The sequence below is a fragment of the Ochlerotatus camptorhynchus genome, unplaced genomic scaffold, assembly GCF_037179485.1.
Source record: "Ochlerotatus camptorhynchus isolate MF236.1 unplaced genomic scaffold, CSIRO-AGI_Acam_v1.1 ptg000244l, whole genome shotgun sequence".
NCBI lineage: Eukaryota > Metazoa > Arthropoda > Insecta > Diptera > Culicidae > Ochlerotatus > Ochlerotatus camptorhynchus.
This window is the reverse complement of record NW_027040734.1, coordinates 1,682,636-1,696,137: the sequence shown is the minus strand read 5'-3', so window position 1 is coordinate 1,696,137 and position 13,502 is coordinate 1,682,636. Positions and strand designations below refer to the sequence as shown.

Sequence of the window (13,502 nt, the reverse complement as noted above, 5' to 3'; positions counted from 1 at the left end):
TTCCGATATTTAATTTGCCGTGGAACTACTCATTGTCTTAGTTTTTTCTCAATATTATCTTGGAGTTCTTCTCTAAATTCTCCTGACAAAAAAAACACTCGGAATTCGCCTTAAAATTCTCAAGAAATTTGTTTCGAGATGAGCTTGTAATTATCCTCGGAATTTCCTTAGAAGTCTTCGCACTCTAAAAAAAATCGTTTCCCTTGGTATTTTTCACGAATCCTGGAATCCTCGTCACAACTATGTGGAATTTGCCACAGAGCTACTTAGAAAATTAACTCTAAACTCACAGAATAGACTTGTAGTTCAAGTCCAAAACATTCTTAGGGAACATGCATAAATGACTTATCATTTGAAAGGAAGGGGGGAGGGGTTGGTTTCATAAGTTGTGACTCACCATGTATTAGGTATAGCGAAATAAGCTACCCCCCGGATAGTGGTCAAACATATGCTACCTAATTAACGGTTGGTCCCTTAGAGTTCTTTCTAAAACTCCCTGGGAAATTTTCTCTCTTCCTTGGTGTTATCCCTAGAATTAATTCTAAAATGTGCCCAAAATTATTTTGAAATTTATTTTTCTAATAATCACTCACAGTTCTTCGAAGTGACTGTATCCTGAAAATGTAGTCCAGTACAAGGGTCTTGAAATTGTTTCAAGTTCCAAATTCCCAATTTGTCATCGAAATTCGAGTTTTTTTCCGGAGACTTCGAATTCCATGATTTTTCCCGGTTTTCCCCATTTTCTAGTTGGCAGGTCATGCAGCTTCAGGGATGCTTGAAAAACTCCAAGGTGGCTTCATTAGCTTCAAACAAACTGTAAGAGCTGTTAGGAAGTTTTCAAAAACTTCAGAAAAATCCAGAAAATTTCAAAGTTGGAGAGAAGTTTTTTGAAAAATTGGGAATATAAAAGAAAAACTCCAGGAAGCTAAATCGTATGAGCTGTTCCAAATTACTTCAGGGATGTTTCGAGAACTTCAGGAAAGCCATGACTATCCGGGTAGTTTAAAGATCAGTAACCAAAAGTTCCTATAAATTTTGGACAGTTCCATGAACTTTAGGAGGCATTTCAAAAACCCTGAAGAAGTTCCGGGAATTTAATAAATGTCAAGAGTACTCCAGAAAAATTAAAAAAAAATCAGAAATAATTCGGAAACTTCACAGAGGGAAGTTCAGAGAACTTCAGGGAAATTTAAACCTGTCTAGAACAGTTACATTTATTTCAAATCGGTACCAAGAACTTCAGGAGAATTGACAGATCTTCTGGAAAACTCCGAGAACATCAGGACAGATCAGAGAATCAAAGAGCAGTTCAATTGTTTTCATGGACGTTCCGTGAAACTTAGGGCATTTCCAAAAACTTATGCAAAGTTCCTAGAACTTCTATAAAATTTCGGAAACGTAAGGGAAGTTATATGAACATTAGAAAAATAAGAGTAGATATTAACTGACCGACCCAAGGGTGCCAAGTTGGTGGCATTGCTATGAAACAGCACGCCTGTTTCGTTGCCGAGAAGCGTGCTTGTTCACAGCATCACCACGGAATTTCATGACAAATTTCAAGAGCTTCATCAAATTGCATGAACTTCAGCGAAAATTAAGAAACAAAATTTCCAGATGTTTTTTTAAAGCAGTTTCATTATTTTTAGGGGTGCTTCGAGCACTTCCAGGATGATCAAAGAAGTTCAGAGTAGTTCCATAAACTTAAGGAAAAATTTCAAGAACTTTCAAGGAATTCCGAGGAATTATGGAATATTCCGAGAATTTCAGGAATATTCCGAAAACATCAGGAGCATTCCGAGGTCTTCAGAGAATTTTATGACTATCAGGAAAGTAGCCTAAACATTAGAACATTAAGTGAACTTCAGGAAAGTAAAGAGAATTTCGTGGTAAATTAGACATTTTAGGGGAAGTTCCGTGAGCTTCAAAGAAGTTTTCTAAACTACTGTATAATTACAGGAACTTCAAGGAAGATCAATGAAATTCAATGCAGTTTCATTAACATCAGTTAAATTGAGGGAGCTTTTAAAAATACTGACAAACTCAGGTAAGTTCAAAGAACTTCAACGAAGTTCAGAGAACTTCAACGAAGTTCAGAGAACTTCAACGAAGTTCAGAGAACTTCAACGAAGTTCAGAGAACTTCAACGAAGTTCAGAGAACTTCAACGAAGTTCAGAGAACTTCAACGAAGTTCAGAGAACTTCAACGAAGTTCAGAGAACTTCAACGAAGTTCAGAGAACTTCAACGAAGTTCAGAGAACTTCAACGAAGTTCAGAGAACTTCAACGAAGTTCAGAGAACTTCAACGAAGTTCAGAGAACTTCAACGAAGTTCAGAGAACTTCAACGAAGTTCAGAGAACTTCAACGAAGTTCAGAGAACTTCAACGAAGTTCAGAGAACTTCAACGAAGTTCAGAGAACTTCAACGAAGTTCAGAGAACTTCAACGAAGTTCAGAGAACTTCAACGAAGTTCAGAGAACTTCAACGAAGTTCAGAGAACTTCAACGAAGTTCAGAGAACTTCAACGAAGTTCAGAGAACTTCAACGAAGTTCAGAGAACTTCAACGAAGTTCAGAGAACTTCAACGAAGTTCAGAGAACTTCAACGAAGTTCAGAGAACTTCAACGAAGTTCAGAGAACTTCAACGAAGTTCAGAGAACTTCAACGAAGTTCAGAGAACTTCAACGAAGTTCAGAGAACTTCAACGAAGTTCAGAGAACTTCAACGAAGTTCAGAGAACTTCAACGAAGTTCAGAGAACTTCAACGAAGTTCAGAGAACTTCAACGAAGTTCAGAGAACTTCAACGAAGTTCAGAGAACTTCAACGAAGTTCAGAGAACTTCAACGAAGTTCAGAGAACTTCAACGAAGTTCAGAGAACTTCAACGAAGTTCAGAGAACTTCAACGAAGTTCAGAGAACTTCAACGAAGTTCAGAGAACTTCAACGAAGTTCAGAGAACTTCAACGAAGTTCAGAGAACTTCAACGAAGTTCAGAGAACTTCAACGAAGTTCAGAGAACTTCAACGAAGTTCAGAGAACTTCAACGAAGTTCAGAGAACTTCAACGAAGTTCAGAGAACTTCAACGAAGTTCAGAGAACTTCAACGAAGTTCAGAGAACTTCAACGAAGTTCAGAGAACTTCAACGAAGTTCAGAGAACTTCAACGAAGTTCAGAGAACTTCAACGAAGTTCAGAGAACTTCAACGAAGTTCAGAGAACTTCAACGAAGTTCAGAGAACTTCAACGAAGTTCAGAGAACTTCAACGAAGTTCAGAGAACTTCAACGAAGTTCAGAGAACTTCAACGAAGTTCAGAGTACTTCAACGAAGTTCAGAGTACTTCAACGAAGTTCAGAGTACTTCAACGAAGTTCAGAGTACTTCAACGAAGTTCAGAGAACTTCAACGAAGTTCAGAGAACTTCAACGAAGTTCAGAGAACTTCAACGAAGTTCAGAGAACTTCAACGAAGTTCAGAGAACTTCAACGAAGTTCAGAGAACTTCAACGAAGTTCAGAGAACTTCAACGAAGTTCAGAGAACTTCAACGAAGTTCAGAGAACTTCAACGAAGTTCAGAGAACTTCAACGAAGTTCAGAGAACTTCAACGAAGTTCAGAGAACTTCAATGAAGTTCAGAGAACTTCAACGAAGTTCAGAGAACTTCAACGAAGTTCAGAGAACTTCAACGAAGTTCAGAGAACTTCAACGAAGGTTATGGGTTGTAGGGCAGTACAATAAAGTTCAGGAGAACTGCGAGAACTTTAGAGACATTCCGATAACTTAAGGAAAAATACACGATCTCTCAAGGAATTCCGAGGAAGTATGGGATATTCCCAAAATTTCAGGAATGTTCCGAAAACAACATTTGAAAACTATAGATTTTAAGGGAAGTTCCGTGAACGTCAAGAACATTTTGAAAATTCTGGAAAATTACAGCAACTTCATTAAAGATCAAGGAAATTCAAGGCAATTCCATTAACTTCAGTAAATTTTCAGGGTTCTGAGAAATTCAGGTAAGTCTAGAGAATTTTAAAGAAGACTATAAGAAAAAATTCAGGGCAGTTCCATTAACTTCAGCAGAATTACAAAGAATGTCCATGGTTGTTAGAAAATTTGAATGAAATTTAGAATAGGGTTAACTACCTCATTTTTGGCCTATTAAGCACAACCCGCATTTAGTCTTTCTTAATCTAGCGCAGTTTAGCACCAAACGGAATGTTATTATTACTGATGGCTTCCAAATTTATTTACCTTTCTGTACGTACCGTAAGATTTGATAAAAAGGAACCAATCTTTGAGATATTGTCAAAAGTCTAACACTGCTTCTTGACGCCAAACTCGGAGTACGGATTATAAACTCGGCCTAACGCATTGAAACGCCATTGAAACGCAAATGAATTCACTTCGGCCTATCGGATGAAGATAAAAATTGATTCGGTCGGAGCGCTTCTTTTGTTTTTGGGAATAATGGGCGCAAACCTTCATATCACGCGTTCTCATTGACTTCGTTCCGCAGCTTATTAGCTAAAGTATCGTACCAAACGCATAATTGACTTGGTAACTTTAAAATCATGGATATATTTGAAGTTTTCTGCACGATAGGCCCAAAATGGGCGATTAGGCCGAAATAGTCCTCTACCCTAGTTGAAGATGCTAATTTCAAATAACAAACTAAAGTGGTAATTTTTATACGGTAGATGAGGAGATGAAGTATAGAATTGATAGTTCCATTAGAGTAAGGCAGTGTGAAAATTGCATATAGAGAGTAGAAAGCAAGCAAGGACAACTTTAGGAAAGTACAAATCAGTTTGATCATCTTTTTTTTACCAAACGCACCCGTTGGAGAGGGATGGTGAGGGGTATTCCCTCCGCCGCGACTGGCAAAAAGAGATAATCACCGACACGCTCAAGTACCGACGATGTGTTTGAAACAGCTCTATCGATTTTTATCGCACTTAAGTTGTTATCTGAAGGAAAGCATACCCCTCACCGTCCCTCTCCAACGGGGGAGTTTGGTAAAGAGAGGTGATCAAACCGATTTGTACCTTCTTAAAGTTGTCCTTGCTCGCTTTCTACTCTCTATATGCAATTTTCGCACCGCCGTACTCTAACGAAACTATCAATTCTATGCTTTCATCTCCTCATCTATCGTATAAAATTACCACTTTAGTGTGTTATTTGAAATAAGTATCTTCAACTATGTAAATCGTTGACTTCACGCAGAAGTAATACTAAACATATAGTCAACGAACTTTAGAAGTTCAGAGAAGATTTCAGTATTTAAGGCAAGTACCATGCTTACAAAAAGGTACAATCATTTCGAAAGAACTTAACGGGAGTTGCATTCAGTTCGGGGAAACTTTTAAAATATGTTGAGGACTTAAGAATAGTCCAGTTTGCTTAGAGGAAATCTTTAAAATCTTAAAGAAGTCCACATAAATGCGAGAAATTCCAGTAAAATTTACGAAACTTTAAAGATCTTTAGGGAAGTTACGTGAACATTTGTAAAAAAAGTGCCGTTATCTTCAGATGGCTTTCCAAAAAAAATAGGATAGAGAACTACTTCGGCCTGATCGCCCATTTTGGGCCTATCGAGCAGAAAACATCAAATAAATCCATGATTTCAGAGTTAACAAGTCAATTATGGGTTTGGTACAATACTTTAGTTAATAAGCTACCGAACGAAGTCAATGAGAACACGTGATATGAAGGTTTGCACCCATAATTCTTCTTTTTATCTTCATCCGATAGGCCGAAGTGAATTCATTGGCGTTTCAATGGCGCTTCAATGCGTTAGGCCGAGTATAGAATCCGTAGGCCAAGTTTGACGTCAAGAAGCAGTGTTCGATTTTTGACAATATATCAACGATTGGTTTCTCTTTATCAAATCTTACGGTACGTACAGAAAGGTAAATAAATTTGGAAGCCATCAGTAATAATAACATTCCGTTTGGTCCTAAACTGTGCTAGATAAAGAAAGACTAAGTGCGGGTTGTGCTTAATAGGCCGGAAATGGGGTAGTTAACCCATGCACGGTAAATTTACTTTGATTAATTTTGCCAAACAATAAAAACAAAAAACCTAAGTACCAAAAATTGAGCGCTCCTAATATGTTGAAAATAAAGTTTGTATAAAAGCTCTGTGTAAATGCTACCTTATCTAAACTTTTAAAGTCGGTCACTTAAAGATTGACAAAAATAGAAAATCAAATAAAAAAAAACTAATAGTCTCAATATTAAATATTTCAAACATTAGAAATTAATTGAAACTGCATTGCAGTCAGATTTAAAATGCTATACAGGTGTCCAGATAATTAATGGGAGATTGTATTATTTTTTTTCGAATTGAGAAGTTTTTATCCGTTGAATGGTTTATTATGTGATTTTGAAGTCATTATAATCCAAAATATTTCAAAGTTCAATGTTTCGAAAGCTTTTGCAAAAGTAATTAAAGTTCAAAAAATACTGAAACTGCTTAAATGCCTCTCTAAGTTTCTAAATCAATCGTTTCATATCGAAGTACCCTGATCACTTTTCCATCAAACGGCTTTCTATCGATCTATGGTGCTATTTAATTCACTGAATCTTCTTCGGGCGCTATTTCACCTTTAACCTCATTCCGCAATCAAATTCTCGCCAAAAACAAGAAACTAACTAGCACACAGTTTCCCGCAATTGAGTAATATCATATCCCAATCAGCACGTTCGTCGCTTTCCCATTGAAGTCTCCGACGAAATCAGTCCCAAAAAGCATGCCACTTCTCACGCACCCGCTCTAATCCGCGAACAGATGAAAACAAAAATTGCAATCCCGCCCAAACAACTCACCCCTTGCCGTCGGGAGCTCGCTCGTGGACGATTCTGCTGGCACAGAGCTGCGGATTCGGAGCCTCCAGCACTCTTCCGTTGGGGAACTGGGCCATCGAGAGGCCCACCAAGGCGGCGAACACGACCAATCGCTTCATTTTGTGTTTTGATTGGTTCAACTTTGGTTTAATCACTCAGTCGCACTGCAAAGCACCGGATCGGATCGATGAAATGAAAGAAAATCGTTAGCACTCTGTCGTTTCCCACAGCACAAGCAAACAAAAAAACAAAAACAAGAATTATTGCACAGTCAAACAATCACATGAAACTCTTGCAAAGCTTGATCACGATCAACCGCAGTTTTATCTTTTAAACGATAGGAAACAATTTCACTTCGGTTGAAAGCACCAAACAAACAAACAAACATGTATTTGGAAACAACTTGAAACACCGTGTCGGCATGGTACCGTACCTCCTACTGTTGTTGGTCGCACACGTCTGTATTATCGAGACTGGGCAAAAAACCCGATGCTACACCTTTATTTATAGAGGAGAAGCACGGCCGGGATGCGGTACACGGTGGAGATGCAAGAAGGCCCCCAGACAATAGCGATGTTGCGCGACGGCTTGAATCAGCCGTATGTTGCGCGATTGTCCCATACCGGTCGACTTGTGTACCGTGTAGTGTAGCTTCTGGTGAGAAGAGAAACAATTTGACTTATGTTTATCATTGCTATATCCGCATTTTCTAATCTACCATCTAATGAACCAAAACTTGAACCAAGGAAACGAAACAAACTTGAAATACCATCAGAACGATCTAATCTTTTTGCAGCTATCAGTTTACAGTTAGTGGAATTTCTATTCAGATATAGAATAGTTTGAAATATACCAGTGAAACGCTACACTAGGCTTTCGAAAGCTAATGAGATTTAAAAAAAAAACAATTTTTCGTTAAACCGAAGACAACAAATCAAGAAGACTGGCAACTCTTCCATTTTCGCATACAAATGCTATGAGACAGGTACAATCGCGTCATCTGCTGCTCAAAGGTAAATGCTTCGAACGAATTTGATAGCAAAGATTGCATCCTCAGAAGAAGGGTTTGTGTATTTGCTCATTTTTCTATGCGTTGCTTCCACCTTCACTCAAGTGCAACGCTATCCGAACGACTTTGGGGGAAGTACCCTTGCTCTAAGCCGGTCCTCTTACTTGGACGCCATTTTGGTTTGTTCAAGTTTTTGTAAGGATCGATTAAAAGAAATGCGTCAAGTTTAAGTCGACCAAATTTTGACCGAACACCCTTTATACAGTTTGGAATTTTGAACCCTTGGCGTAGAAGAGCATGGATTGTGTCATTAACTTAAATTTTATGTCATGAGTCGTAAACGCCTTCTTCCACAACGTTATATTATTAACAAATGCTCCTTTATTGTTTGCATTATAAAAAGGCTACGGAAAACATAAATTTACCTACATAAGAAGATTACAGATCCAACGCCGAGAACTCAGCCACCTCGAATACGTCCGACACAACGCCGGTCATGAAGTCGGTAAACATTCGCAAGGGAGTGCCGTGAGAACACCTTTTGAACCGCACCCAGTCCAGCTTATAGCTTGAAGGCATTTTGTCCACCAGTTCCTGGACCAGCATTGGGTTATTCAAGTGATCCGCCAACCCAGCTGCCTCCAAATGATCGCACAATTGCTTTACAATAATGCCGAAGTGGAGAGAGATTCCCAACTTTTCGGCTTTAGAAACGGGGGCTCTTTCAACCTTCATAAGAAGCGCTTTCAAAAGTTTCTCCGGTTTTCCAAACAAATTTCGGAGATCGCTTATCACTTTCGGAACTGACTCCGGTAAGATCAATCGGCTTCTGACGGCCTCGAGGGCCTCTCCTTGCAGGCAGTCCTGGAGTCTCTTTAGGTTGTCCAGGTTTGTAAACCCGCAAGCTTTGGTCGTGTTTTCAAACCTGCTGATAAACAACGGCCAAATCTCGGACTCACCCTTGAAGATCGGAAGCTGCTTCGACATTACTGGGCGTGCAGCAAATTGGTCCTGCGTTAACCACTGCCCCGGCCCGTGTGGCCTTTGTTCCCTCTGTCTCGGCAGACATGGCCTCGTTATCTTCCTCGACACTGCTTTCTTTTTCCAACAAAGCTCTCAATCTCTCAATCGTCGACAACTTCTTCTTGGCCGGTGTCCTAACTTCCCTCATCACTGGTATCTTCTGATACGCTCCTCGGCGATCATCTTTCTCCATCCACTCTTGCAGCCAATTCTTCACTTTGTCCTCCGTTGGGAGCTCCGATGGCTTATCTTCTTCGAAGTCACCACCCACAGCACCATCCTTGTCTGTTGGAGTAAATCGGTAACGCAGTGTGCTGATCACCTCCTTGGAGACCGAACGTCACCCCTAGCAACCTAAGTTTTCTTAAATAAACAACGGTGAAAAACTTTTCATTCCTGTTCAAGACTCCACTCAAGCTAGTCGTTAAATAAAATCCATTCTACTTTTAAACTTTGCTGTTCCGGTTCTTTCTAACCATCAAGAGGTTATGGGCGACTCACGCAAGGATTTGGTCCACGGGATCCCGCAGTTCTCGGGCACCGGTTTCGACAATTGGCAATTTCGAGTGGAGAAGTATCTGAAGTCCGTGAAGCTGTTGGATATCATCAAGAAGGATCCTCCGATGGAAGCAGCCGAGCTCACGAAGTTCCAGGAAGATGACGGTAAGGCGGCGTTCCTGCTGACGTCATTTGTTCATGACGACTTGCTGCATTTGGTGCGGGACAAGGAGACGTCCAAGGAGATGTGGATGAGCCTTGAATCCGCCTACGCCAAGAAGTCCGTCTCGTCGCAGACATTCGTCAGGAAGCAACTTGCGAAGCTACGAATGATGGAAGGTTCGTCTGTGAAAGATCACCTGAAAACCTTCGAAGAGCTGATCCGACAACTGAAGCTGGCCGGAGCGAAGCTTGAAGAGAACGATATTGTGTCCCAGCTGTTTGCTACCCTTCCCGAGTCGTTCGATCCGTTGGTTACGGCACTGGAAAATCTAGGTGAGGAAAACCTAAAACTGGATGTTGTTCACGAGTGCCTTCTTGCCGAGGAGCTCAAGAAAACCGACCGGGCAGCGGATTCCTGCCAAGAGAAACCTGCAGCATTCCAAGGATCGAAGCAGAAGCCTGGTAAGTTCACCGGAAAGTGTAACCGTTGCCAGAAGATGGGGCACAAGGCCAAGGACTGTCGTGTGAAGTTGAAGACAGATGGGCGCGCTGAAGCTAACGCTGCTGCTGGAGGTAAGGCGGTGGCTTTTATGACCGGGAGATGCTCCCAAACAAAGGACGAGGGAGCAGTTTCCTTTAAGCTGGATTCCGGAGCCGCGGACCACCTTGTGAATGTGAAGCACTGTTTCGCCGACCTCACGAAGCTGAAGCACCCTGTCGTCATAAACGTGGCGAAGGATGATCAATCCCTGATTTCCCGGCACAGTGGCACGATCAACGGCGTCAACAAGGAAGGTAACTATATCAGCTTGAAGAACGTCCTCTTCGTACCAGATCTTCGAGCGAACTTGCTATCTGTGAAGAAGATGGCAAAAGCGGATCTTGATGTCACATTCACGAAAAAGGAAGCGATCATGAAGCAAGGTCGTGACCTGATTGCGAGATGTCCCATGCGGGGCGATTTTTACGAGCTCGATCTCCGTGTCGATACGGTGGCGGCCAACATGTGTGGAGCTGTGACTGGTAACCTGTGGCATCGTCGACTGGCTCATTTGGGGAGCAAGAGTTTGCAGACACTCGCGAAGCATGGCATGGTAACAGGTATTCCCGAGAAACCAGATAAATTGGATTTTTGTGATGTTTGTGTTCTCGGAAAGCAGTGCCGAGAACCATTCACGGGTACTAGAGTCCGTGCTACAAGACCTCTAGAACGAGTGCACTCCGATGTGTGCGGTCCAATTACACCAGCGGCTTGGGATGATTCTCGGTACTTCGTCACCTTTATTGATGATTACACGCACTTTGCAGTAGTATATCCCATCAAGAAGAAGTCCTAGGTGTTCCAGAAGTTTCGAGAGTACGAGGCCATGGCGAGTGCCGCTCTGGGACATTCGATTTCGAAGCTGACTGTCGACCAAGGGCGCGAGTATTGCTCCAATGACCAGCGTGATTGGTACGTTTCCAAGGGGATCCAAGTCGAGCCAACCGCAGCGTACACACCACAGCAGAATGGAGTGTCCGAACGGTTCAATCGGACAATCGTCGAAAAGGTGCGTGTGATGCTGATTGAAGCCCAAACTCCGAAGAATCTGTGGAATGAAGCGGTTCTAGCGGCGGTATACCTGACGAACAGAAGTCCAACCACCGCGGTATCTGATTGGAAGACTCCTGCGGAAATGTGGACTGGTCACAAGCCGGACGTTAGTAAACTACGTGTGTTCGGCTGTAAAGCATTTGCTTGGGTGTCCACGGCACAGAGGAAGAAACTGGATCCGAAAAGCAAGCCTGCTGTGATGATCGGCTATGCGCCGAACGCCTACCGCCTGTGGAACAAAGAGAAGAAGCAGTTATTCCTAGCCAAAGATGTCAAGTTCAACGAAAACAGTTTTCCGTTTGCCACCCAGATCCGTGACGAAACTCCTTTGGTTGTTGCTCCGTACGAGTTCGAGGATCAAAATGAGGAAGACGTGCAAACCCCTGAACAGTCCGTTCAACCCGATGAGCCGCTGGTGGCTCAACATGACGACATCCTGACTGATGATGAAGAAGGCGAGGTTGAAGACGACGGTGTTGAAGAAACCGGAGCGCTCCCTTCGCAACTAGACCGTGGTTCAAACCTCGAAATGGAAACCCCGAGGCGCAGCGAACGGGAGCGCAGACTCCCCGGTAAGTTGAAAGAATTTCTGGTTGGAAAAATTTTCACTGCCGCGCAATCCCATTCTGCAGATGTTCCCCATAACGTTTCCGATGTACTATTTGACGGTTCCGTTGGACGAGATGAGGCCGAGCGTTCGATCTTCGATGTCCCGGAGGCGTACAAGGAGATCGCTGGACGAGCCGACGAAGCTCTTTGGCAGCAAGCGGTCCGTGAGGAACTGCAGTCGCTAGCGGACAACCATGCTTGGCGATTGGTGAGATGCCCTGCTGGTGTGGTTCCGCTCAAATCGAAATGGGTCTTCCGAATCAAGCCGGACGAGCATGGCGAACCGATCCGTTACAAGGCGCGCTTGGTGGCGAAGGGATTCCAACAGAAGCCCGGAGTCGACTACAACGAAACATATTCCCTCGTAGCAAAGTTAGCCACGATACGAACCGTTCTTGCTGTAGCAACCCACCGAAGGATGCACGTTCACCAACTCGATGTGAAGACCGCATTCCTCTACGGTGAGCTTGAAGAAGACGTCTACATGGCCATACCCGAAGGAGTTGCAGCACCGCCGAACTTCGTTTGCAAGCTGGATCGAACAAGCTAAACGACCTTCTACTGGATTTCGGCTTTACCCGTTCCCGGCATGATTACTGTCTATATACCAGGATCGACGATCGAGGGGGGATATACATAATCATCTACGTGGACTATTTGCTCATTGCTGGCGATCGACTGGACCTGGTGAAGGAGATCAAGCGTGCTCTTTCCAAGAAGCTCCAGATGACGGATTGCGGCGTGGTTAATCATTTCCTTGGAATGAAGATCCGATACGACCGCGCCACCGGATGCATGTACCTGGCGCAAGAAGCTGCTGTGGACCGTGTGCTGACGAAGTTCGGCATGCAAGACTGTAACCATGTCAAACCCCCAATGAAGAAAGGCTGTTTCCTGCCACCACAAGCTGCGAATCCTGTGTCGCATCCATACCGTCAATTGCTGGGCAGCCTGATGTATACGATGCTGTGTGTTCGACCGGACATATGCTACGCTGTTGGATACCTAGGGCGCTTCCAAGTTCAACCTGATGAGGCCCACTGGCAAGCCCTGAAGAGAGTGGTCCGTTACGTGAAGGGAACGAAGAACTTGAAGCTCCAGTACAAGCAAAACGACGACGCCGAGGCACTTGTCGGGTACGCAGACGCTGACTGGGCATCGGATGCTGAGGTTAGGAAATCCGTTAGTGGCTTCGTCTTTAAGGTCTTTGGGAACACCGTGTCTTGGGCAAGCCGCAAGCAACAAACCGTTGCACTGTCGTCGTGTGAAGCCGAGTATGCAGCTTTAAGTGCCGCGGCCTCCGAAGGGCTGTGGCTGCACGGAATCCTTGAATACCTGAAGCAAGTTCGACCGGACACGGCATTCAAGGTGTACGAAGACAACCGTGGGTGCATTGCAATGGCCACAAACACCGAAAGCAAGCGTGTCAAGCACATCGATGTAAAGCACCATTTTTTGCGCGACCATGTGGCACAAGGAAGACTTCAAATCGAAGCAATTGATACAGCAAACCAAATAGCGGACACGTTCACCAAGCCCCTGGAACCTGGACGTTTCCGCGAACTGAGGACCCTCCTAGGACTAACCGATTCAGGGGGGGTGTTGGAGTAAATCGGTAACGCAGTGTGCTGATCACCTCCTTGGAGACCGAACGTCACCCCTAGCAACCTAAGTTTTCTTAAATAAACAACGGTGAAAAACTTTTCATTCCTGTTCAAGACTCCACTCAAGCTAGTCGTTAAATAAAATCCATTCTACTTTTAA

General features: G+C 43.1%; 1 protein-coding gene across 2 annotated transcripts in view; it reads right to left on the bottom strand.

Moving 5' to 3' along the window:
- LOC135704649 (uncharacterized) overlaps window positions 1–7,378 on the bottom strand; it is a 38,560-nt gene extending 31,182 nt beyond the window's left edge. The window contains exons 1-2 of one of the 2 annotated variants that reach the window (XM_065226130.1): window positions 7,277–7,378; window positions 6,826–7,007 (exon numbers count right to left, since the gene is read on the bottom strand). In XM_065226130.1, the coding sequence (XP_065082202.1) occupies window positions 6,826–6,962 (137 nt within the window). In that variant the 5' untranslated portion in view covers window positions 6,963–7,007; window positions 7,277–7,378. The other variant, XM_065226132.1, reaches the window with a different exon arrangement.
- Between the last annotated feature and the right edge of the window lie 6,124 nt (window positions 7,379–13,502).